General features: G+C 39.7%; 1 protein-coding gene across 10 annotated transcripts in view; it reads left to right on the top strand.

Moving 5' to 3' along the window:
• Positions 1-17,387: 17,387 nt before the first annotated feature.
• ADAMTSL1 (ADAMTS like 1) overlaps positions 17,388-24,095 on the top strand; it is a 1,112,438-nt gene continuing 1,105,730 nt past the window's right edge. For 2 of the 10 annotated variants that reach the window (XM_086414969.1, XM_086414972.1), the window contains exon 1: positions 17,388-17,728. In XM_086414969.1, the coding sequence (XP_086271095.1) occupies positions 17,642-17,728 (87 nt within the window). In that variant the 5' untranslated portion in view covers positions 17,388-17,641. The remainder of the gene's footprint in view (positions 17,729-24,095) is intronic. The other 8 variants (XM_086414967.1, XM_086414968.1, XM_086414961.1 and 5 more) reach the window with 6 other exon arrangements.

Here is a 24,095-nt window from a genome sequence, read left to right as displayed (position 1 = left end):
TGATCCAAGATGTATCAGTTTTTAAGGCCAGATTTCCAGGTTTACAATTATCATTTCACATGTAAAGGCGTATTCATCCCCTTTCTTTCTTTTCAAAATGAAACTTATGTTAAAGACATTGGTCAATATTCTCCACCAGGCTAATAATAAGTTAGCTTCCCCGCAATGTAGAAAGTGGCATATTGATTGTGAAGAAAGTCAAGACAATGTGGGCGCTCTTTTCCAACTGACATTTTAGGTTTCTGCTGATTCAAAATGCTCATATCTCTCAAATAATGCACTCATTTCTTTTCTCCCAGCAGGTCATCTTGTCAACTTGAGGCTTTGTAAACAACATAAATATCTTTGAATTTATAAAAGAAATGTTTACTGTAATTTAGTATGGCTTAATCACGCAAGTCAAATTCAAATGCCTTCCAAATTATCTTCCAAACAAAATAAAATTCAATGTAAAATTGTTTTTAAGCTTTAACATAGATATGAAAATATTTACTGTTTACTAAAAACAACCTTTTTTTGAACCCTAGTCAAGTATGGAAGTATGCTGTGAATTTAAAATCTGATCTGATAAAATGACACATAAATATTTTAGCAGGAATTTTGGTCCTAATGCCCAGGAGATGGTTGTAAATCTGCCTGTAATACAAAGCTCTCTCTCTCTTTTGACAACTTCAGAGAGCCAACTATTTGGGTATTAAAAACTCCTGCCCAGATTACTGTTAATGCTAATCCTGATGGAATTACTGAATAAGTATGATTTTATCCCTTTTATAATATCCTAGCTGTATGACTGTTACATTGCATGTCTTCACTCTGACTGGATTCTGGCTTCTTCCGTGGTGCACATGGATAGAAATTACGGTCTGTTTCTCATGAAGGTGGGTTTAGTTCCAGTTGAGTGAATGTTATAAAGGAATTATTTCTTTTTATTGAATGTCAGTGTTATGCCCATGGCCTAAAAAAAAAAAAAAAAAAAAAGAGATAGAGAAAAAGAAACAAATCTTTAATTTTATTTAGACACAGAGACTGGCTGATATTTTTAAGATTAAGAAAAAAAATTTACATTGACCAGAAATACACTTGTTTCAAATAGTCAAAGCTTCAGTCAACAGAGTGGTTAAAGGACTAGGGGTGTCTGAGAACTTTCTAAATTGCACTAATCTCATAAAATAGCAGTTGCTCCAGGGAGGTGAAAGTGATACAGCTAACAGGCTGGGATGAAATGTTAATAAATAGATCAATAGAAGATTATCAGTGATTTTCCCCTCATCACCTTCCCACCCTACACATTTCACGGAAGAAAAAAGAGCTATTCGTTGCTCTTTCTTGCTTTTTGTAACAAAATCTGCCCAAATTAGGTTACAGTTTACTCTGCAAGTTTATAATAACAACAAAATATGTTCAGATATGAGATACAGCACCAATAACCCATGGTGTTCCAATGGAATCACTGGATTAAAATGCTTCAGAACTCAGTGCTGTTTTCTCATTCACCTTCATACCCCTCCTGTGGGTGGAAGCTGTGATCACTATTTGATAAATATAGGCACTGATGCAAGAGGAGAGCCAAGGACTTTTGAAATGTCACCAAAGAGATCCAGGTAGGAAAATGGAAGCAGAATTCAGATTCATGGGCTCCTTGAATATTGCTAGATCCACAGTGGCACAAGCCATTGAAATTCACAGTTGAAGGAAAATATCTTTTAAAGTACAAACTAGAGGTTACCAGTGGAGAGAGGAAAAAGGGGAAGGGCAAGATAGGGGTAGAGGACTAAAGTACAAACTATTAGGTATAGAATAAGTAAGCTGCAAGGCTATTCAGGACAGTACAAGTAATATAGCCAAAATGTATATAACTATAAATGCGCCCAACCTTAAAAAATTGTGAATCACCATGTTGTATACCTGAAACATGTAATATGGTACATCAGTTTTACCTCAATTTAAAAAATTATTGTAGATGATTCTTTAGGACCTACTTTTCTCAACTAAGCTTTCAATAGGAGTTCAACAGCAGAAAAAAAGAAAAAGGAAAGTATCTTTATTTACTGGAATTTACTTTATTTACCTGGGCTTATGTTGGCCTCTTTTATGAGAAGGAATTTTTTTTTTTTTCTATTTTTTTTTACAGAAGAGGACCTTGAAAGTCTTTATGGAATTTGCTTTTTAATTATGTAAAACGTTATTTTTATGATTAAAATTTGCACAGTTGGGCAATTTAGAAAATTTATATTGTTAAAGTGCCACTTTCTGCACTGTGATTACCCAGGCCCTCATCATCACATCTGGTGACCAATTCCACTGAATTCAGCACACACAACTTACTCAAAGCTTCTCCAATAATTCCTCTTAAATCACTTCTGAGCTCAAGACATTTTGATGATGCTTTATTGCAAAATTCCACATCTTAACTAAAAAACTTGGCCATCAGGACACTCCACTAACTCTCCTTCTCCACCCATACCTCTCATTCATTCATTCAATGAATATGCATTGGGTATCTATGCATCTGAGGCATGTTTTACACCCTGATTATCCACGCATGTAATCTATGTCTTTCATCCATCTGTAGAGGAACTCACACTTTTGAAAAGGGAAACTAAACAATGATTTAATAATGAAATGAAATTAGTGAGAGAGCTGTGTCTATATAAATATAGTAGATGATTACCTTGAAGAAAATTTATAATATTAAAGGTAAGAAGGATTCAGAAAAAAAGATTTAGGCTTGTTTTTTATAGGAAAGTATCAAAGTATTGCTGAAGCTGAAGTTCCAATACTTTGGCCACCTGATGCGAAGAGCCGACTCTTTGGAAAAGACCCTGATTCTGGGAGAGATTAAAGGCAGGAAGAGAAGGGGATGACCGAGGATGAGATGGTTGGTTGGTATCACCGATTCAATGGACATGAGTTTGAGCAAACTCAGGGAGATGGTGACAGACAGGGAAACCTGGTGTGCTGCAGTCCATGGGGTCGCAAAGAGTGGGACATCTAAAGAACAAATTGTAAGCAACTCTGCTAGAATGGGAAATGGGTTAAATAATTATAGTACATTCGTAGATTAGAATACGAGGCAATTTGAAACCTTCTGCTCCTGACCTCTTTACAGTCTCTCTAGGAGTAAAATGGAATTTTCCCCCACCCCTGCCATCACTTTCTCCACCACAAGCACTACATGGAGTGTCTATGGTGGATTTCTAGGACTTCTTCCTGGTGTGGTAAAGCCTTTCACAATGCACCTACTTTGTGTTTCTTGCCCATGAGCTTTCTGGGAGTTGTAGTCTTTGGTTCACCTTAAGGGGAACCATTCTCCCTCCCACAAAAAATAATAATCACTTGAAATAAGGATGGTTCCTCAGTTTTGTGTTTGAATTGGCTGAAAAACAGAAAAAGGATTCTCTTGTGGACTCCTAAATAGGCATGATCATTCTTCTATCCAGCTCCATCGCTTTCCTCTTAAGTGGAAATTCTTTTCAAATTCTGGCAATAACTAATAGTACTGTTTATCACTATAGTTGTTGGTTTTCATCTTTCTTTTCCCTTCCTTCTGAATCATCATAGGTATTTTAGAGGGAAGTTTAGAAAAGCTTTTTCAGGGACCTATGCCAGCAATATTTAAAAACCATTGTTTTATTTGGCTTGTACAATTTTTAAAAATTCCTTCAGGCTGGACATCAGTTTTCCATTTTGCCATAGTTTTTACCACTTCCTACAATCTAAATTTGACTTCCTCACTTATTTAAATTACTTTCCTGGCCACTGAAGCTGTCAGTGTTTGCTCTGTTTCATAGGCATAACGAAAATGGGGGGGGGGGTGAAAATCATCTGGGCAGGTGTTAAGCTGGTAGAAGGGATTTCTAACATTTCCAACTTAGAAATCAGCAGGAACCAACAACAGTAAATTCATACAGGGGAATTCTTAATGGACCCTAGTATTTTTCATTCATTCCTAGATACAGGGAGAGAACTCCTTTAGTACCTATAAAGACTGTCTTTAGTCTTTCAATGGAAGAAAGGAATGTGAGGCCTAACAAAATCGATGTATGAAAGGACTAGGAAATGCAGGCTATAAGGAGTGACATGTAGTGGGAATCTTGCCAAGTAATAAAACATTTGCCTTTCAGGCCAGGCACTGCGCCCAAATCAACTCGCTGAATCCTTCATGGTTCACATCCTCTTCATTTTCTCTCTAGCTCTCCATCTTGCTAGTCAACTCTGATGTTTTCCAAACATTTAGAAACTGGAATGTAATCCCAGAAAGTGAGGGATTTCCTCCGGGCAGCCACCCTGATCTTGGAAGGAAACAAGATTTCAGATTCCACACCCTCTTCCTGGAAAGCCCATTTCAGATTCCTTTCTGATAGCCTAGGGGAATGCAGATGACATTAGGGAAGACCTCAACCTTTAGTGGAATCCCAAACAGTGAACCCTTCTGGTCTCATTTGGGAGAACTCATTAGATTGGAATATTTGAGGGGATATCAAAAAATCTATTATCTATGTTGATTAGATAATCCATTTTTATCCAAATCATGCATACCCTTTGTTTCAAAAATATTAAAACAGAGAAGGGAGATTATGAGACATTGCTATAAAACACAAAGATTGGGACTTGTAGGTATTAAAGTAGGACCTGGAAATATGAACTTTTAACAAGCAGAAAGTCCATAAACCACACACTTTGAGGAGCACTAAGACTTCACTCAATGTGAAATATATCTTTAAATTTCTACTGTGAACTTTTTTTGCCATCTATTTTTTTAAAAATTGAAGTACAGTTGACTTACAATATTGTGTTAGTTTTAGTTGTACAGCAAAATGATTCTGTTATGCATATGTTGTTGTTATTCAGTCTTCAGTCGCTTAGTCCTGTGCCACCCTTTCGACCTCATGTACTATATCATGCCAGGCTCCTCTGTCCTCCATTATTTCCCAGACTTTGCTCAGATTCATGCCCATTGAGTAGGTGATGCTATCTAACCATCTCATCCATTCATGCCCCCTTCTCCTTTTGCCTTCAATCTTTCCCGACATCAAGGTCTTTTCCAGTGAGTCAGCTCTTTGCATCACGTGGCCAAAGTATTAGAGCTTCAGCTTCAGTAACAGTTCTTCCAATGAATATTCAGGGTTGATTTCCTTTAGGATTGACTATATATATTCTTTTTCAGAGAAGGCGATGGCAACCCACTCCAGTACTCTTGCCTGGAAAATCCCATGGACGGAGGAGTCTGGTAGGCTATAGTCCATGGGGTCGCTAAGAGTAGGACACGACTGAGCAACTTCACTTTCACTTTTCACTTTCATGCATTGGAGAAGGAAATGGCAACCCACTCCAGTGTTCTTGCCTGGAGAATCCCAGGGACGGGGAAGCCTGGTGGGCTGCTGTCTATGGGGTCGCACAGAGTCGGACACGACTGAAGTGACTTAGCAGTAGCAGTAGCAGAATTCTTTTTCAGATACTTTTCTCATAGGTTACTGTAAAATATTGAGTATAGTTCCCTGTGCTATACAGTAGGTCCTTGATGGTTATTTGTTTCATATATAAAATCATCTTTATTCATTCATCTAAGGACATTAGGTTGCTTCCATCCACTGTGAACTTTCAATTATTCTTGACTATGATGAAACTGGGTAACAGTTTCATCTGTCATCTGGTATCTTCTAATAATTCATATCTCTCATTTTAGCTATTGCTTCCAACATGTTTCCAAATCTCCACACTCTGACAGAGTTCTTCACTTGAACAAAGAAGAGAAGCAAATGTCGATCATCAGTTCAACTGGCTACTCAATTCGCTATAGAGATCATTAGAGTTCTTTGGATGTTAAGGTTTCAAGGGCACACAGTATCACAGAGGGGAAAAATCAGTTTATTGAAATGTGACTTAACTAAGGATTTCACAAACGTGAACACTAAGTAAAGAACTTTGTGAACACAAAGAACACAAAGTAAATTGAGAATGTGAGTTTGTTTGTTACAAAATTAGAAAAATAACAGCAAGAACTATATGACCGCTAATGAAATTAAAGGGATACAGTTGATATGAAAAATCACTTACAGAAATATAAACATACAGTTGCCAAATAGACAATAGTACTTTAGGATCATGTACTTACATTTTTGTGAAACTTGTATACTAGTCCACGCTAAATAAAACTGCATCCTAAATGTATTATTAAGACAATATAAACATTATCTTTATCAAGGTCAATAAGGGCTGGAGTTTTGAATATATGCAATGTTAATATGGAGTGGGTTATAACTAACAGGAATTTCTTTGGAGGCTTTGTTTAGTTTGTGTATTAATTTTGTTTTAGGTCTTAAGAACTGAGTTCAAGAAGAAAATGAACTCCTGTTAAAATATATGTGGACATATTTAGGAAAGTGTCAATGTTACATAAATGAACAAATTCCTGAAATAATTCACAACTTTTACTCTTTTGTAAGTATTCCTATAAGCCTCATTTTCTCAAATAAGTCTAGAATTCACTTAAGATGGCTTGCTAGTAAGGAGCTTTATAATCTCTGATAAGACTGTTGCAGACTTTGAAAAGATTCCAAACATGGCTCCCTCAATGACTAAAGTAAAGTGCCCTTGTTTGCATAGCCAACACCATAATTTGCGCATGTACCTGGATGAATACATTCAGGTACTCTAAGGAATAGTATCCAAGGCACAGGAATTTCAGAAGGTGCTGTTTGCTCTGTATATTTGCTCACAAATTTCTTTTCTTTTTTTTTTTAATGCTTTTGAAAGGATGGAATCAAGTACAAATAGCACTTACTCCCAAAGTAAAGTTTTTATATATTATAGTTAAATAAATTAAGATTGGCAATTTACTTCTAATGTGTTCCTTCCCTAGATGTTAATGTTATTTTCACCTAATAGCACAGAAGAGAAAGGCTCAAAAGCAAAAATGAAATCTAGTCTGTCTCCACCCCCTTCTCCCCAGCATAAAGGCGCTTAAAAATTTAGATTCATCACATTTCTGTGATTTACTTTCTAATTCATTTAGTTTCTTATACAACTAAAGGATTGCAGCTCGACTTTATCTTCTAAAGTGTAGCAACTTTCTGAGTTCGTGTGCTTCTCCCTCCACTTCTCCTTGCCTCCATCCCTTTCTTCAGTGACTCCAAACAGGCACTACTACATGCCAGGTACCCTTCTGAGCACTGGCTGGGGATGCAAGGTGAGAAGATGCAATTCTTGCTCTCTTGGAGGCTAACAGCCTAGTTAGGGGTCAGAGAAGTAAACAACCATTATGATAATGTGTGGGATCCGCACAAGATAGGGGCGGCGTAGGAGGAGGAGAGTGAGTTGAGTGGACACACCTGGCTAGACGCCTCACCTAGTCCTGGGAGAAGGAAGGTCAGTTAAAGTTTCTTGGAGACTCTTCTTAGGTCATTGTCAATTTTGGGCCACTTCTGACTTTCAGCTCCAAATGGAATCAGTATTCCTTGCTTTTTATGACAATATGTATTTTTTTTTCAACATTCCCTTGATTTTCTGAAGGGCTTTTTCATATATTCCAGCCACCATTCAATTGGCCAATTTTAACCTATTCATCTTTAACAGCTATAGTGTTGTACCATTGAGATGTGAGGATTTCTCTGTTACAACAGTTACTATTACGCATCCCTTGATCCTGATTCATGACAGCTGTGGGATTCCCAGGTATACCTCTGAAGCTGAATGCCATGGAAAGCCCAGATGAGGCCTGGGAAGAGGCCTATACCTTCTCTCCATTACCTGCTGTGGATCAGGGTAACAACTTGCATTTCTTACTTACCTTACCTTCTCTAAACTTCGTTCTAAATTTCTTCCTGTGTCCCATCTTTACGTCTTGTCTTTGAAAAGTTTAAATATGCAATTTAAAGAGGAAAAAACATGGTCAAGAAATTTCGCTACAGAAAGTAGACACTATGAATCCCAACAATAATTTCCTCTATCGAGTATATTAGTGTATCATGTTCTACTAAGAACTCTGTGCTGAAAAACCCAAGGGCATATGTGATAAAATTAGATGAGGCAGGATAAAAAAGAACGCTGAATCTTTCCTGAATTTTGTCAAGGCCTGTACTACTTTGTCTATGTAGCTAGTTTGATTTCTTTCCTTTTTTCCCCATATGGGCACTGTAATTTATCAGGTTTCATGACTGCCTGCAAGTTGAGAGCCAAAACTGTGGCTATAGCTCTTTACGGAATGTGCATTTGTATTAACTTCATCCTTGGTTCCATTTTAAGGCCATATCCTTGTTTTTCTTTCTCATCTATTTTTTTTTCCAAGTGGAAATATCTTTATTATGTTATTTAATTATGAAGTTAATTCATGCTCTAAGTAACAGTTCTCAAACAGTGTTGAAAAACAGAGTAGAACCTGAACTATGCCAATAATCCCACCCTGACCCTTATCCCCTGAGAATGTGAATGTTCTCACCTACCTTTAATTAGATATCTTGACATATTTTTTAAACATGTATCTTTACAAGCTGGCTTAAATTCTGGAACATAGCAGTGTACCACTAAATAATGATTTAAAGTGTTTTTAATAGTGCTTCAAAATTTACAAAGCACTTTCACAAGCTTTAGCTCATTTAATCTTATAAGCAAAGATCAGTATCTTCTAAAACATGTTCATTTTATCATTGCCAAAAATCTCTTTGATTTGGCTGAATTTCATTTTCCTGCCAATGCCTTTCTTTTGCCAGTGTATTCAGTTCAGAAAAAACTATGAGCCATACTTTAAATTTTATGTTCACATTCTTCCCAGTGGATACTGAGATCCTTGTTAGTTGAATCTTAGAGTACGAAGAGCAACAGGTAAAACTGTTGGAGCAGTTAGAACAGGTAGAAATGTGTCTGTCAGTAATTATGGGGTCACAAAGAGTTAAACACGACTAAATGAATACACTGGAGAAGGCAATGGCACCCCACTCCAGTACTCTTGCCTGGAGAACCCCATGGAGGAGCCTGGTAGGCTACAGTCCATGGGGTCGCTAAGAGTTGGACACGATTGAGACACTTCACTTTCACTCTTCACTTTCATGCATTGGAGAAGGAAATGGCAACCCACTCCTGTATTCTTGCCTGGAGAATCCCAGGGACAGAGAAGCCTGTTGGGCTGCCATCTATGGGGTCGCACAGAGTCGGACACGACTGACGTGACGCAGCAGCAGCAGCAGCAGCAGCAAGTGAATACACAGTGTCCACATATACATTGGTATTTCTTTCAGAATGAACCAAACGGAGGTATAACTTACACACTGCCTTCTATACATGCCTCTAGTTAAACTGAGGATAATTTGCTTCAAAAGAAAGAGGTCCATTTTCCTTTAGTTTAGACACTGATTTCAAGTTAGAAACAAAAGGTGATTATAATAAGCAGAAACTCTTAATACCAAGTCGCAGGCAACAGCTGAAAAGTGGAATGTTGCTTAGTACATCAGTGACGTTACTTTGCTTTTGTTGTGTTTGCTAAGGTGCTCTTGTAAGACAAAAAAACCCCCCAGCACCTGGGACTTATTTTGGAGGTCTTGTGACACCATCAAGGAACTTCAGATGCTGGGTTTGAAATAAGTACTGTATTTCATTTACCAACTTTCTCATATGCCCGGTGTGCACAGAAGCAGAGAGAACGTGGACAGATACTGGGCTGGATGATGTTGCAATGAAGCACAAAACACACAGACGGCTTGAATTTTTTTAAAGGCATTCTTTTATATATAGGGCAAACTCCTATAACCAAATATTGGTTTAGTTGACAACTACCTACTAAACCACTGGGGGTTTCCCTGGTGTCTCAGATAGCAAAGAATCTGCCTGCAGTGCAGGAGACCCAGGCTCTATCTCTGGGTCAGGAAGATCCCCTGGAGAAGGGAATGGTAACCCAGTATTCTTGCCTGGAGAATTCTTGCTTGGACAGACGAACCTGGCAGGTTACAGACCATGGGTTGCAAAGAGTTGGACACGACTGAGCAAGTAACACCACACTTACTAACCACTGGTATTTTCTGTATGGTAGTGGAAGTTGCGTCTCAAAGCGTGCTGTGTCAGGACTTCAGAGAAATAAGGATTCTGCTCATTGACACACTCTGACAGGGGCTTTGGGAAGCTAGTCATAAATGCAGAATCAGGGTATGTCCTTGCAGTTCCCACTCTGGGATTTGCATTAAAATAAGTGTTCAGTGCAGTTCTTTATTGAGTGCCTGCTGTGTGGTAGGAGTTAAGGATACAAAAATGCCTGTGATGGGATATAATGCTTTCAAAGGGCTTAAGAAAAAAATGGAGAATAGATATTTGGGGGATGGAAATTTCTTCCATAAATGTATTTTGCAAACTTTAATTATGAATTTTGACAGAACAAGGGTCACATAGTTAACTTCTTTTACATATTTTCATAATGGCTGGTACAAAAGAAAAACTGAATATCATTGTTGACAGACTAGCGGACTTACAGAAAAATTGTTGCCAAGTTCAGGTAAACAGTATCTGAATTCTCCAGAGAAGATGAATGGAATGAAAATGTGTGTTTCTAAATGCAGCTTCTTGATTTCTTTATAATCTCTGTTGTCCTTTGCTGTATTATTTGGACAAATCCTTCAACATGGAGAAAGAATGACAATTTTGTGAAGAGGCTATTATTATATAAGATTTTCTGTGTGATAAAACCACACCCAATGGGCCTCACCCAGAGGAGCTTATATATGTTATTAGACGCAGGAATGTTAAGTGTGTTAGATTCGGTCCCTGTTGGGCAGTCATATGATGCAAACGGTGACTCTGAAATGAAGCCATAATATATGGTTTAACCTCTTAACAGTTTGTGATGTCATTTTTTATGTGGTAAGAAAAACAAATGCTGTCACATTTTATATTTGAGACTCCTGCAAGCCAACATCAAGAGATTAAGTATGAGCATTACCAACACAGTATCGTGAATGCAGTCATATGGATGCCAGAAAATCGCTGGGACCACAAACACTCCCCAGTAACTCAGTGTTATAGAATGGAAAGATAAGTCTGCTGATAAGTTATAACCCTCATGAGACACTGCGTTTTTCCCTTAGAAGGAAGCATAAGTAATCTTAAATATGTCGATTTGAATGTTAATTCATGTAACTCTAGTTCCAGCTAATCTTTATGCCTATAATTTAAAAACATAGAAATAGAGTAGCCAAAATTAAAAAAAAAATCTGTGCGTTCATATAAAAGACAAAATTAGGACAGAGATGAAATTGGGGCAGAGTCAGTAAAACCGCTGGTTTCCAGTGTTTACTTTCTTGAAATATAGTTTTGAGTCATTTCTGTGAGATATAAACATACTACTTTATGTTTCCTATCATTTTTTTATTATGCACATAATTTAACAGTTTGTAATAGTTGAAGCCACATGTCTCTATGGACTGGAATATTGTTGAAACAGCTTCACTCGAGTGAGAAGACTTCTAGTATAATTCAGGTATGTATATTTTCCTTGAACCAAGTGTGTGACATTCAACTTGTCAAAAACGAACATTTTGCTTGACTGAACAGCTTTGCTCTGTGTTTTGCTTGTCTACCGAGGCAAATAAAGCCTGACAAGAAGAGCATTTCCAGCTAGTTAAAGACCAAGAGGGGAATGAATCAGGATTTGAGCCAGTTATCAGAAAATTCCTTTCTTGGTGACTATTTTATAATGTACATGATATACTAACAAGAAATAATTTAGATAAATCTTAACTGCAGGTGACAGAATGTGTGCCTCTTGGTTCCTCCTACTTCTAAGTATTTAATGCATTTCTTTTTATCATATGCTTTGTATTATAAGAAGGTATATAATTTTTGTATTGTGGACTTTCTATATATATGTTATTTTATTTCTGTTTCCTCCTCATTGGGGAAACTTCAAGGTGATGATGAGGAACACAACTGGCTTGGTACCAAACTTCATTTTATTTTTTAAAAGCAGGAAGGGTTGTTGGAATGTCTTATTACCTCTTCAAGAATTATATGGCCTGTGGGTCTTTATTTGGAGTTTGCCTAAGAATTTATATAAAGAGGCAGTCCATTCCATTAGTGGGTTTTGCCCATTCACTTAGTCAACCTGTCTTTTTTTTTTTTTTTCCTGATGACCTGCTATGTTTTTAGGACTTACACTGGTTCTGGGATAAAGATGAATAGTGTATAAAGTTTGTCCTTAAGGACTTTCAGTTTGTGTCTCACTTGATGGCTAAGTTTCCAGGACAGCTGAAACTTAAGGAATAAACTAAAACTTAAATGATAAGTAAACTTAAAGAGTTTATTCATTTATTAATTAAGTCAACGCATTTCAATTTTTGTCAGACATGATGTATTAGGAGCATTTGAACTGGATAAGCATTGGAATCACAGTGATGAACTGCTTAGAATTTATCACCTAATAGGAGAAGGAAAGACACATTTTGGTCAACTGATCACATTAGTAAAAGTACAGTTATAAATCAGAATAAATTTTATATGAAGAAAAATAATGCAGATACATGAGTGCATGTAATTAAGGAATCCAACCCAGATATGGGAGGGACTTGCAATGAGTTATACTGAAGAAGGAGATTGGGAGGGAAGAGTACAGAACAAACAAAAGATATATTCCTAGGAGCAGCACACCAGTGTCTGAGGAACAGCCAAGAATGAAGGAATAATCCACCATCCCTTTGGTTTTACAAGGACAAGTAGGATAGAGGACCAATCAATGTTCATTGGACATGACAGCATGAAAGTAACTGGTGACTGGAGCAGGTTGCATTTTTCTAGAGTGATGGTGGCGAGTTCTGACTGGAATGGATTGATGATTAAATAGGGAGAAAACAAGAAAGGGCATAAATGAAACCCTCAAGAAGTATGGTTATAAAGCAAAGATCTCAGGTAGTTGAAGGAGAGTAATTTGTTTCTTTGTTTATTTATATATGGTAGAGGCTGGACCAGGTTTGAGTATTGAAACGCTGGAGAGAGTGTACAGCGGGTTGCTGAACATACAGTAGAAAAGAGGGAGCATTTGTAGTGAGTTTCCTCACTAGTTGAAAGTAAGGAGTGATTAGACCCAGAGCCCTGTGGAGGGACTGACTAAGGGAGGAAACGAGGGGATCTTGTGGGTATAAGTAGATTTGGCGGGAAAAGATAAAAGTAGAAGTTGTTCCCATTCAACTGATGCAGTTTTCTCTGTAAAGTTGGAGCTCTGCATTATCTGTAGAAAGGGAGGAGATAAAGGAGGAACTGAAGGTTTGGAAAGCGTTTGAAATAGTCATTGTAGGCAATGATATAGAAAAAGAGTGAATAGACCAGGAGGATTGATGGGCAATGTTGAGGGTCCATTTGAGGTGGGTGAAGATGGTGCTATGGTAATAACATTTATCTGCTCTATTCTGTGGCTTTCCCCTGCAGCGCTGGGCTCCTGGAGGGCAGGCACTGAGATAATAGATAACTGAGTTTGTTTTGAGTTAAGATATGAAGAAAAGACCAAGAAGCAAGGGTGTGTAGGGTATTGAAAGAGTGTTATTGAAATGATGGGCCCCAGGAGTGGGGTGGCGGGGGAGTACGCTCGATAAAAAGATACAGAAGAAAAGACAGGGATGAAGAAAGGATTGGGACATAGTGAGGAGTCAGTGGAGTAGAAGTGCCCTGACATCAACAGGCAGACTCGGAGTCAAGCTCAGAATCAAGTATTCTAATATTCCAATAATGTTCCAATAAAATGATTCTTTAAGAGCTCTAACTTGTGATGCCAAAACACATCTGCTGCAAGCCTCCGATGAAAGGGCTTGTGGTCCAGAGCAGAGGCTCTGGAAAGACTGGGACTGGAGTGAGATGAAGAACTATTAATGGTGACTGGGGTCTTCTAATACTCCATGTGTATTCTAGTACCTAAAGAATGTGACATTTTTAGTTCCTGTGTTACACTGAGGTCATTAAGTTGTTAAGGAAAAACATCTGTTTTAAAGCATCCTCCCTATATTTTATGCAGTATCAAGGAAACTTGATCTTCAGTGGATACTAAGAATACTTTGTTCCATTTCATTCAGTTATTTCTTAAACTGTCAATGTTTATTGATTGGAAAATAATCTAAGGACCTACAGATTTTTAAAAAACTTTTTATTTTGTTTCGGGGTATAGCTGACTAACAAACACTTGTGATAGTTTCAGGTGAACAGGGAAAGGATTTAGCCATACATGTACATATATCCATTTCCCCCCAACTCCCCTCCCATCCAGGCGGCCACATAACACTCGGCAGAGTTTCATGTGCCATATAGTGGGTCCCTGTCGGTTATCCATTTCAAATATAGCAGTGTGTACATGTCGATCCTAAACTCCCTATCCCTTCCCCTTGTAAGATTTTTTGAGCAGGGAACAGTCAACAGAATCAGCCTATCTGTTAACATTTGAGTCTGGTCTCAAGGATCTGGACTTGGACCTCTGGTATGGAGGTGCTCTAAGTGTACATACCATCTTCTCAGGTTATATAGAACAAAGAATGCTTTCCTTCTCTATCTGGCTTTCTGAACACACTTTGTTCTCCAGGAGCTGGAATGCATCTCCAGTAATGGAAGCCTTCATCATCTCATGGCTGGTTTAGGGCAACATCTTCTTAGCTGGTCTCCCTCCTTTTGGACTTTCTACCACCTTTTTACCCTATACTTTACTGCCTTATTATTTAACTTTAAATCACTGATCCTTCTGTTACCTCCTTGTTCAAGGAATAGAAGGTCACCCCTCCCTCACCACATTAAGATAGGAATAAATTCAGCTGCCTCTTAAGTGACTCGTGCAAAGCCTCACTCTTTCTAACAGGGGAGAAAGACAATAACCAAGCAAACTAACGGAGGACGCGCTACATGTAACCACTTTAGTCTCTTAACCCATTTAAAAATAAAAATGTGGCTATGGAACTAGATGGCCAAGCTCTTTGGGGTTTAGGTATGTAGTTGGTTAGTTCAGTTCAGTCGCTCAGTCGTGTCCTCTACAACCCCATAGACTGTAGCACGCCAGGCCTCCCTGTCCATCACCAGCTCCCGGAGTTTATTCAAACTCATGTCCATTGAGTTGGTGATGCCATCTCACCCTCTGTTGTTCCCTTCTCCTCCCGCCTTCGATCTTTCCCAGCAACAGGGTCTTTTCAAATGAGTCAGTTCTTCTCATCAGGTGGCCAAAGTATTGGAGGTTCAACTTCAGCATCAGTCCTTCCAATGAACATTCAGGATTGATTTCCTTTAGGATGGACTGCTTGGATCTCCTTGCTGTCCAAGGGATTCTCAAGAGTCTTCTTCAACACCACAGTTCAAAAGCATCAATTCTTTGGTGCTCAGCTTTCTTTATAGTCCAATTCTCACATCCATACATGACTACTGGAAAAACCTAGCTTTGACTAGATGGACCTTTGTTGGCAAAGTAATGTCTCTGCTTTTTAATATGCTATCTAGGTTGGTCATAACTTTTCTTCCAAGGAGCAAGCATCTTTTAATTTCTATTTGGCTAGAAATTAATTTTAATTCTCGTTGGCTAGAATTTCCTTCTAATCCTGAAGTTCAACAGAACTATATTACCTTCCAGGGTCTGCTTCCAATCCTGGTAGCACAGCCATTGAGTTTCAGATTCTCAATGTCAAGTTGGGATAATCTGCACCTATCTGACGGCTATTTGAAGATTTACTTCAGTTACTGTTGTCTACTGCTGCCATTTGGCACACCAGGGTGGGTTCCCTTTATTTTCTAGCCTGTTACCTTAGATGCACTACCTCTACAGTTTATGACCACCACCCCACCAAGCACAGCCTTGACTTTGACTGTTCAGCCTTGTAACTCAAAAAGCCTAGCAAGGCCAGTTATTTGCAATACCCCATGGGAACACTTTCCTATTTCCAGTCTCTGTGGTCTTTGTTCTTTATATATAATCTTACTCTTCCCTCTTTATCAATTCAAGTTGAAAACCTGGCCCCAGATTCCTTTTAAAAATTTTCTAAAGATTTGGGCCTTCCAGCTCTGACTTTCTGGGATTCTAAACTCAAATGAAAATATTTTTTTCTACTTCTGATTTCTTTATTTTGCACCCTGGGAACTCAAATGTACACATAACTAGCTCCTTTACCATATACAAGAACAAAATCCCACTATTCTGGACACAAATGCTCCTGCTGGCACATGTAACATTCACTTCCTATGGGCACTTCTGCCTGGAGGACTGTACCTCTCATTGTCTGCAGTCTGTGTCTGGTCTGTTTAGGCAATTAACATGAGTGAGATCCGAATCTTTCAGATCACTGATGAGCTACAATGTTTAAGCACAGTGCTTGGCTTTTGGAATATGTGGACTGATGAATAGTTGCTGAGGAGTATGGCCCCATCGTCATCTTATGCAGGGTTCATCCCAATGGGCATACGTGGGAACTTCAAAAAAGTTATTTCACCAGCAATGGGCTGAATCCTCTTATCATACGGAGTTCACTGAAGTGGGGCCAGCCCTCCGCCTCTGCTAGCTTCACTGCCAAGGTTCGAGAGGGGTGGAGTGGCCTGGAAGATGGTTAGAAGAAGGGTGGGGGACTGCTTTCTTATAAAGATACTCTGGGAGGCTGACCCTGGAGCGTCAGGTTTTCAGGAACAGATGAACCTGGGTCTCAGTGGCAAAGAACTTCAAAAGGGCAAGACGTTTGTTTTTTGCTGGAAGAAAGCTTGGAAGCCTCAAGTCTAATTAAGAGTGCTGCCCACACTGGAGAAGGGGGCGTCCTGGCTTGCCCCCTAGAAATCCATCCACACAAGAAGATATCAAGCAAATTCATTCTCACTCAACCCGTTTCTTGGGCTCCCTATGTGTAATGCCGGCCCCTGGGTCTCTGTGTCTCTACCTAGGTGTCAGGGATCCCAGACCCAGGATGCCAAACAAATTAACTCCACGGGAGAATCTCTTTGCGCGCCCAGAGTTTGGTTCCCCAAACCATTGTGTGGGGTCTTGAGATTAAGAAACTCACCCCAGCCACCCCACAAACTCTTCCCCACTCCCTGAAGGTCTTGCGTGGTTCCCAGGGCGGTTGAAGCGCTCCGAGCTCCAGGGAAGGCGTACTGGCTCTCCGTTCTCGTTCCGGGAAAGCGCCAGCATCCGGGGAAAGCCTTCGCTTCTCATCCCGCACGCTCCCAGGACAGGCAGGGAGGCACCCCCAACATGCAAGGTGTGCCACGCAAGACTCCCCCCGCCTTTAAAAAGAATAAATAAATAGAACCAGCGCCTAGCTCTGCTCGGGTTTCCCGAAACGCTCACAGCGGTCGCTGCCGGGGCGGCTGGGTGTCTGCGCTCCCCGCCTTCGTTGGGCTGACACAGGAGGGGAGGAGCAGGAGCCGGAGGGGGTGCTGGGGGGCGGGGGTGAAGGGGGAGCGCGAACCATCCGGAGCCAAGACAAGCAGCACATTCACAAATAACGCCCCCACCCCCAGCGCACGCGCTCCCATTCAAAGCCGCCGGCTCCACGGCCGCAGGGAGGCTCGGAGCACGCGCGTCCGCCCCAGCTCAGCTCTGCCCCGCAGGCTCACATCCCGCGTCAGCCCGCCGACGGGGAGCCCCGCAGCCCACGCGGGACGCGGCAACCGCTTTCAGGGTGGGGTCTAGTTTAGGACTCCCCTCCCTCCACGCTGGGGGACCATGGCCCGGCTGGCTGCGCCCCAGCGCTCGGGGCTCCTGGCCCGCATCCTCGGAGGCACCTGGTGCCTGCTCTGCGTCGCCGGACAGGTAGGGCAGCTTGCGCGTCTTGTGTCCCCTCCCCCTCCTGATAACTTTCTATTAGGCTGTGCTACTGCGGGAAGTGCTAAATAGCTTGGGGCGCGCTCTCTCTGGCCAGGGACTGTCCCAGGGTTGCGCTGCCACCCGAGATGGGACAGGTGGCGCGGGATTGGGGCTAAGGCGGCCCCTCGCCGCAATCCCGGAGCTGGCGGCATCAGCCCCTGAGCTGAGTCTCTGCCCAGCCTCCTGGGGCCGCGTCCCGGCTTCCCGCCACGCCCTGGTCCTGCCTCCAGCTGGGCAGAGTCGAGGCGAAGAGGTGGCGCCTGAGTCTGGGTGCGGCCCTGTCCCAGGGAGCCCGCGACCCAGCCAACCATTCTGGACAGTCAGTCCTTCAAGGAATCCCTCTCTCTTTCCTGGCGGAGGCTGAGGCGGCTCTGGGAAGGCTCGGACGCTGGGACACTCCTCATTTCTGTCTTTCCTCGGACCCAGTAAACTTCTGACATTGTCACCTTAGGGCCACCCGCGTCCGGTAGAGTCGGGGGCGGTTGTAAGGTGTGCAGATGGCGGACCAGGTGGGCTCAATGATGCTCTGCAGTGGAGAATAAGTGGTCGTGGTGGCTGGTGAAGGGGGACTCGCCCTCACCACGCCCCCTTCACCTACTCCTAGAATTTTCTCCCAAGCCAGATGGGTTGTAGAAACTGAGTTCTCTTGACTGGGTGGGCTCTGGCCCCGAGGCAGAGCAGAAGAGCCCTGGAAGGGTGTCTAATTCACAGTTGGCTTGGCTCTGGTTTATTACAGCAAAGACCCTGGAGAGAGCTGCTTTGGGGAAGGGGGCAGGGGTCATTCATACCCCGTGATGCGTGTGGTGTCTTTGGCTTTCACGATTTCCAGAGTCAGGTAACTTTTGATTAAAACTCATGATTTAGGCAGTTTGTACATAATTTAGCCTACACAGATTTGCTTTTCACAGGATTACTTGGGTAATTCTGGGAAAATGCCCAAGTACTCTTGGCCGGAATTATCGCCAGATAGCCTCCCTTTCCTCTGTTTTGCTTATGGAGACTTGTCCAAATCGGGGGATTTCCTTCCTTTGCTTTTAGTTAACAGTTTCTGAAACTTGTTTTCAGATTTCTATTTTAATGATCATTTTGATTGCATTGGTGAACTTTTAGAGGATGAGCAAGGACCAAGAATGAGGGCTAAGAAGGGCCCAGAGCCCAGTGGAACCTGACAGGCAGAGACTAGGCTAAGAAGTGATAGAGATTTTCAACAGGGAACACCTGCTTAGATTGGAGCCCAGAAAAACCCTTGCAAAACCTTGTCTTAATTATGAGCCAGTTTTATTCCTCAAATGCCTTGCTCCATGGGCAGGCCTTCTCAGAGGTGGTTGCATGTTAGGATTGCCTATGAGAGCTCTAGATACGCCTGGGGCCAGTCTCCCACCCCAGCTGAATTGCATCAGCATCCTTGAGGGGTATATGATGATAAGGTGGAACACTGGGGCTTATAAAGCTCCCAGGTGATTACACTATGCAGCTGGGTTGAAAACCATAGTGTCAAAATGACCTGCCTTACAGTGACCTGTTCTAACAGTCATCAGCCCCAAAAGAAACTCAAGGGAGAACTGTAAAGAGGGCCTAATAGGCATGCTAGGGGAGAGAGGGTTAACATGCAGCTTCCAGTTCTGGCTCTGTCCCTAACTAGCTGTGTCATTCTAGTCAAGGCCCTTAACCTTCTATTTCTTTATCTGTAAAATGAGGGTGTTGGCCTGTATTCTAGAAGGAACTGCTAGCTCTAGCAACACCAGGCAGGTTGGCATCTAACCCAACTCAAGACTGAACACCTTGTGTCTTACTTTAAAATAATCATAAGGGTAGAAATCCTGCCTTATCCTTGATATTTTGGTAAACTATCTGGTAATATTTGAAACCAGCAAAGATGTTAATATGCAAAGATGCATGAAGTAGTTTCTTAGACTTGTGTATTTGTTGGTGGTGGTTTTTAAAAATATACTTCAACAGACTGCCTATTTTTATATATATATATATTCACACACACATATATACATGCATTTTAAACACTGGACTTGTTTAGACCTATTTCAAGTCGTTTGGTGCCCTCTTGACATTTAGGACAAACTGATTTTCCCAGTGTTACACACCTGCTCCTCCTCGCTTTTCTTCTCAACCAACTTTCTTCTGGGTGAAGATGATGAAAGCAGATTTGGGCCGTGTGTGTGTGTGTTGGACGTGGTTTATTGTTTAATTTCAAATGACTTTTTCTTGTTCCACTTGGCAGGGCTGCTATCCACATGTGAGAAGCCTGACTAAACTTGTCAGGGAAGGGATAGCAGAGGGTTTAAAGTGGTAGATGGGTTCTGTATTCTTGCTGAATGCAGTACACTTTAGATATATTAATACTTAGGTGTTGGTCAGAAGCAGCTGATCTTGCAACACAATTTAACACTTTTTTTTTAAACTACATGAATTTTATACCTTATCAGTGAATTTAACAGACTGGAAACTTAAGGATACTTAGTATCAAATCAAGAAGAAATCAAACCAATAGCCAGTGCCAAAGGATTGGAACACTGGAATTTATATTATACATTCTTTAAATGTTTTTTTCTTCAGAGCACTCAGTACATGAAGGCATGACTATCAGACTTATCAAAACTCTTGTATATATTGCACCCATAGTTAAAGGAGGCTCTTTGTTTAAGAGGTTCTGGCTCCCTACACTGAATTACACCTAAGTTATATTATCAAAGTCCAAAGAACAATTTTAATGCAAATAAAAATTATTCAGAAATCTCACTGAATTTCTGCTTTTGGGGATTATTCTTCTTTGGTCCTGATTGAATTACCCTCCTAACTTGCAGTTCTTTCCCTGTGCAACTGGAAGGTAGCTCACTCTTTGGGTTCTTAAGAAACTGATTATTTTACTGATATCAATTTCACTTCATCAGCTGAACTCAAATTCATCCCATTGCCCAAATTGCTCCCAGGTAAGGAAGTACATAATTAACTGTTTTAACCACTAGAGGTTACCAACTACTTAATGATTTCTACAAGTCATCTGTAGCAATCCACTGTAAAAATAAACAAGGTTGTTGGAGAGGACTGTGGCTAGATCAGCACAAATCCATTACTATTGCTTAAAAATGTCACTTAGTGGCAATTCATGTTCTTATGGTGGCATGCCAATGATAGCTTATTCAAAGACTAACATTGAATATTTTGACTTACTGTGGTATTCTAAATCCTACCCTTGTTAGGAATTTGGTAATGAGGTTAAAAACAGGATGGTTGGGAAGAATTTGTGTGTTTGCTGGCACCTGACTTTTCACTAAAGACCTCGAAGGAAACATTTTCTTGTCTCTTTTATTGTTCTCTTATATGTTCTTGCTCTTGTTTTATTTTTTATTTTTACTGTGATAATAATTTTCATGGTTAAAAAATATTACTAAGGGCTTATAAAGAAATGTAGCAATTTCTTACCCTGTTTTTTCCCTAACCTCTTAACGTCAGATCCCATGTCCTAAAGGCAACATTTTTTTCTTGTTTATTTGTTTTATAGTATTTTGAGTTATATTTGACATACAGTAAGTTGCACATATTTAGACTATACAGTTTAATAAGTTTTGACATATATATATACACACACATACACCTGTGACACCATCACCTCAGAGTTTTCTCATTAGCCTTTTTAAAATTTTATTTTTATTTTAATTAGAGGCTAATTATTTTACAATATTATAGTGGTTTTTGCCATACATTGACATGAATCAGCCATGGGTGTACATCCCATCCCATCCCTCGGGGTCATCCCAGTGCACCAGCCCTGAGCACCCTGCCTCATGCATTGAACCTGGACTGGCGATCTGTTTCACATATGATAACATACATGTTTCAATGCTATTCTCTCAAATCATCCCACCCTTGCCTTCTCCCATGGAATCCAAAAAACTGTTCTATACATCTGTGTCTCTTTTGCTGTCTCGCATGTAGGGTCATCCTTACCATCTTTCTAAACGGTAATCCCTTCCTGCTGCCCTTCCTCACACCCTAAATCACCGTGCAAATGGTGATCTACTTTCTGTCACTGTAGTTTGCATTTTCTGGAATTTTATGTAAATGAAATCAGAGTAGATTACCACTCCCCCCTTCTTTTTTATGATCTGGTCTTTTTTTTCTGCCACTCTGTATAGTTTTTTGTTTTTTTTTTGAGATGATTCATGCTGTAGCATGTTCCCAATAATTCATTTCTTTCTAAGTAGTGTTACATTATGTGGAAATATTATACTTTGTTGTCCATCAGCATTCACATATTTATGGACTGTGTGTTTCCAGTTTTTGGCTTTACAAAGAAAGTTGCTATAAAGATATGTTTATATGTCTTTGCATGGAGATGTAGTTTTGTTTCAGAAGTGGGATGACTGAATCATTGGTAGGTATATGTTTAAACTTTTAAGAGATTGCCAGCTTTTCAGAAGGTTGCAATATGCCATTCCTCTGCATCCTTGCCAGCACCTGCTGAGGTCAGTCTTTGACTTTAGCCATGTGAATCGGTATACTAGTAGCTTGTTCTGGATTCTGATGAGCAGTTCCCTAATGATTGATGACCTAGAGCATTTTTTTCATGGATTTATTTAGAATGTATGTAACGTTTTTGGCAAAATGTATATTCAGATATTTTGTCTATTTCTCATTGGGTCTTTTTCTCCTGTTATGAGAATTCTTTATGTATTCTGGCTGTAACTCCTTTATCAGATGTATCATTTGCAAATGTTTTCTCCCAGGCTGTGGCTTGTCTTTTCATTTTCTTGATATGGTATACTGATGGGCAGAAGTTTTTAATTTTGATGAAGTTAAATTTATTGTTTATTGGTAAATTGTGGTTTTGCTCTTAAGAAATAAGATCATAAGATCACACAGGTTTTTTCCTTAAAATTTTTTATGTCTCACATTTAGTTTCTGTGCAGTTCTGAATTAATTTTGTATGTGGTGCAAGATGTGGGTCAAAGTTCATTTTTTTAACCCATGGATTTTCAGTTGTTTTAAAGCAAGATTTTTTAACTAGACTGTCCTTTCTCCGTTGAATTGCCTTTGCACCTTTGTTAAAAATCAGTTGTCTGTATATATGGGACTATTTTTTAGATTCTTTATTCTGTTCTGGTGAACTGTATTTCTGTTGCTATGCTAGTACCCCATGGTCTTGAGTACTGTAGCTTCACAATACATTTTGAACTGAGGAAGTGTGATTTCTCTGACTTTGTTCTGCATTTTCAAGGATGTTGATTTGGCTACCCTCTATAAATTTTAAAGCAAGTTTACCAACTTTTTTTTTTAATGCATTCAAGGATTTGATTGGGAGTGTTTTAATCTGTAGATCTATTTCGAATGACATAGTCTGTTAACAATGTTGAGTTTCATAATTCTTGAGCACGATAAACCTCTATCTATTTAGGTCTCTATTTCTCTAAGTAATATGTGGTCATTTTTAGTGTAAAAAATCTGACATATTTCTGTCAGATTTATTCTAAATATTTCATATTTTTGATGCTCTTTTAAATGGCACTTTAAAAATTTGTTTCTGATTTTTCCTTGTTAATTTATAAAAACAATTGATTTTTGCATATTGTTTTTATCTTCTTCAACTTCACATACTGGTTGTAGCAGTTTTTTGGTACATTCAATCAGATTTTCTACACATATGATCATGTCACATGCAAATAAAAACAGTTATTCTCTCCCAGTTTGAATGTCTTTCATTTTGTTTTCCTGTTTAATAACATTGGCTGGCACCTCCAGTTCACAATTGAATAGAACTGGTATGAACAGATATCCTTGCTTACTCCCAATCTTAAGGAACAATAATTCAATATTTCACCATAAAGTATGATGTTATGTGTGGATTTTTTAAAAAATGTCTTTTATCAGAATTCATCTTGTTCTTTGTTTACTCAGGGGTTTTTTTTTTTTTTAATCAGAGATGAATGTTGGATTTCTGTCAAGTGCTTTTTCTGCATATATTTTATATGACTTTTCCTTTTTAGTTTATTAATATAGTTAAGTATCTTGATTGATTTTTGAATGTTAAACCCATTTTGCACTCCTGGGATCAGCTTGATGTAACAATATATTACCCTTTTTCTATATTGTTGGGTTTGATTTACCAAATTTTGATTATAACTTTTGTGTTTATGTCCATGTAGAATATTGTTCAGTAGTTTTATTTTCTTGCAATATTACTGTCTATTTTTAGTATCAGGGTTGAAATACTCTTTTCATTTTATGTTCTGGAAGAAATTGTGTGTGGTTTCTTCCTTAGTTGTTCTGTAGAACTCACCAGAGAAACTATCTGGACTTG

Source organism: Bos grunniens, chromosome 8 (assembly GCF_055505025.1).
Source record: "Bos grunniens cultivar Pamir isolate PY7600 chromosome 8, Bosgru_T2T1.0, whole genome shotgun sequence".
Taxonomy (NCBI): domain Eukaryota; kingdom Metazoa; phylum Chordata; class Mammalia; order Artiodactyla; family Bovidae; genus Bos; species Bos grunniens.
The sequence above is the reverse complement of the archived record's forward strand: the minus strand, read 5'-3'. Positions and strand labels throughout refer to the sequence as shown.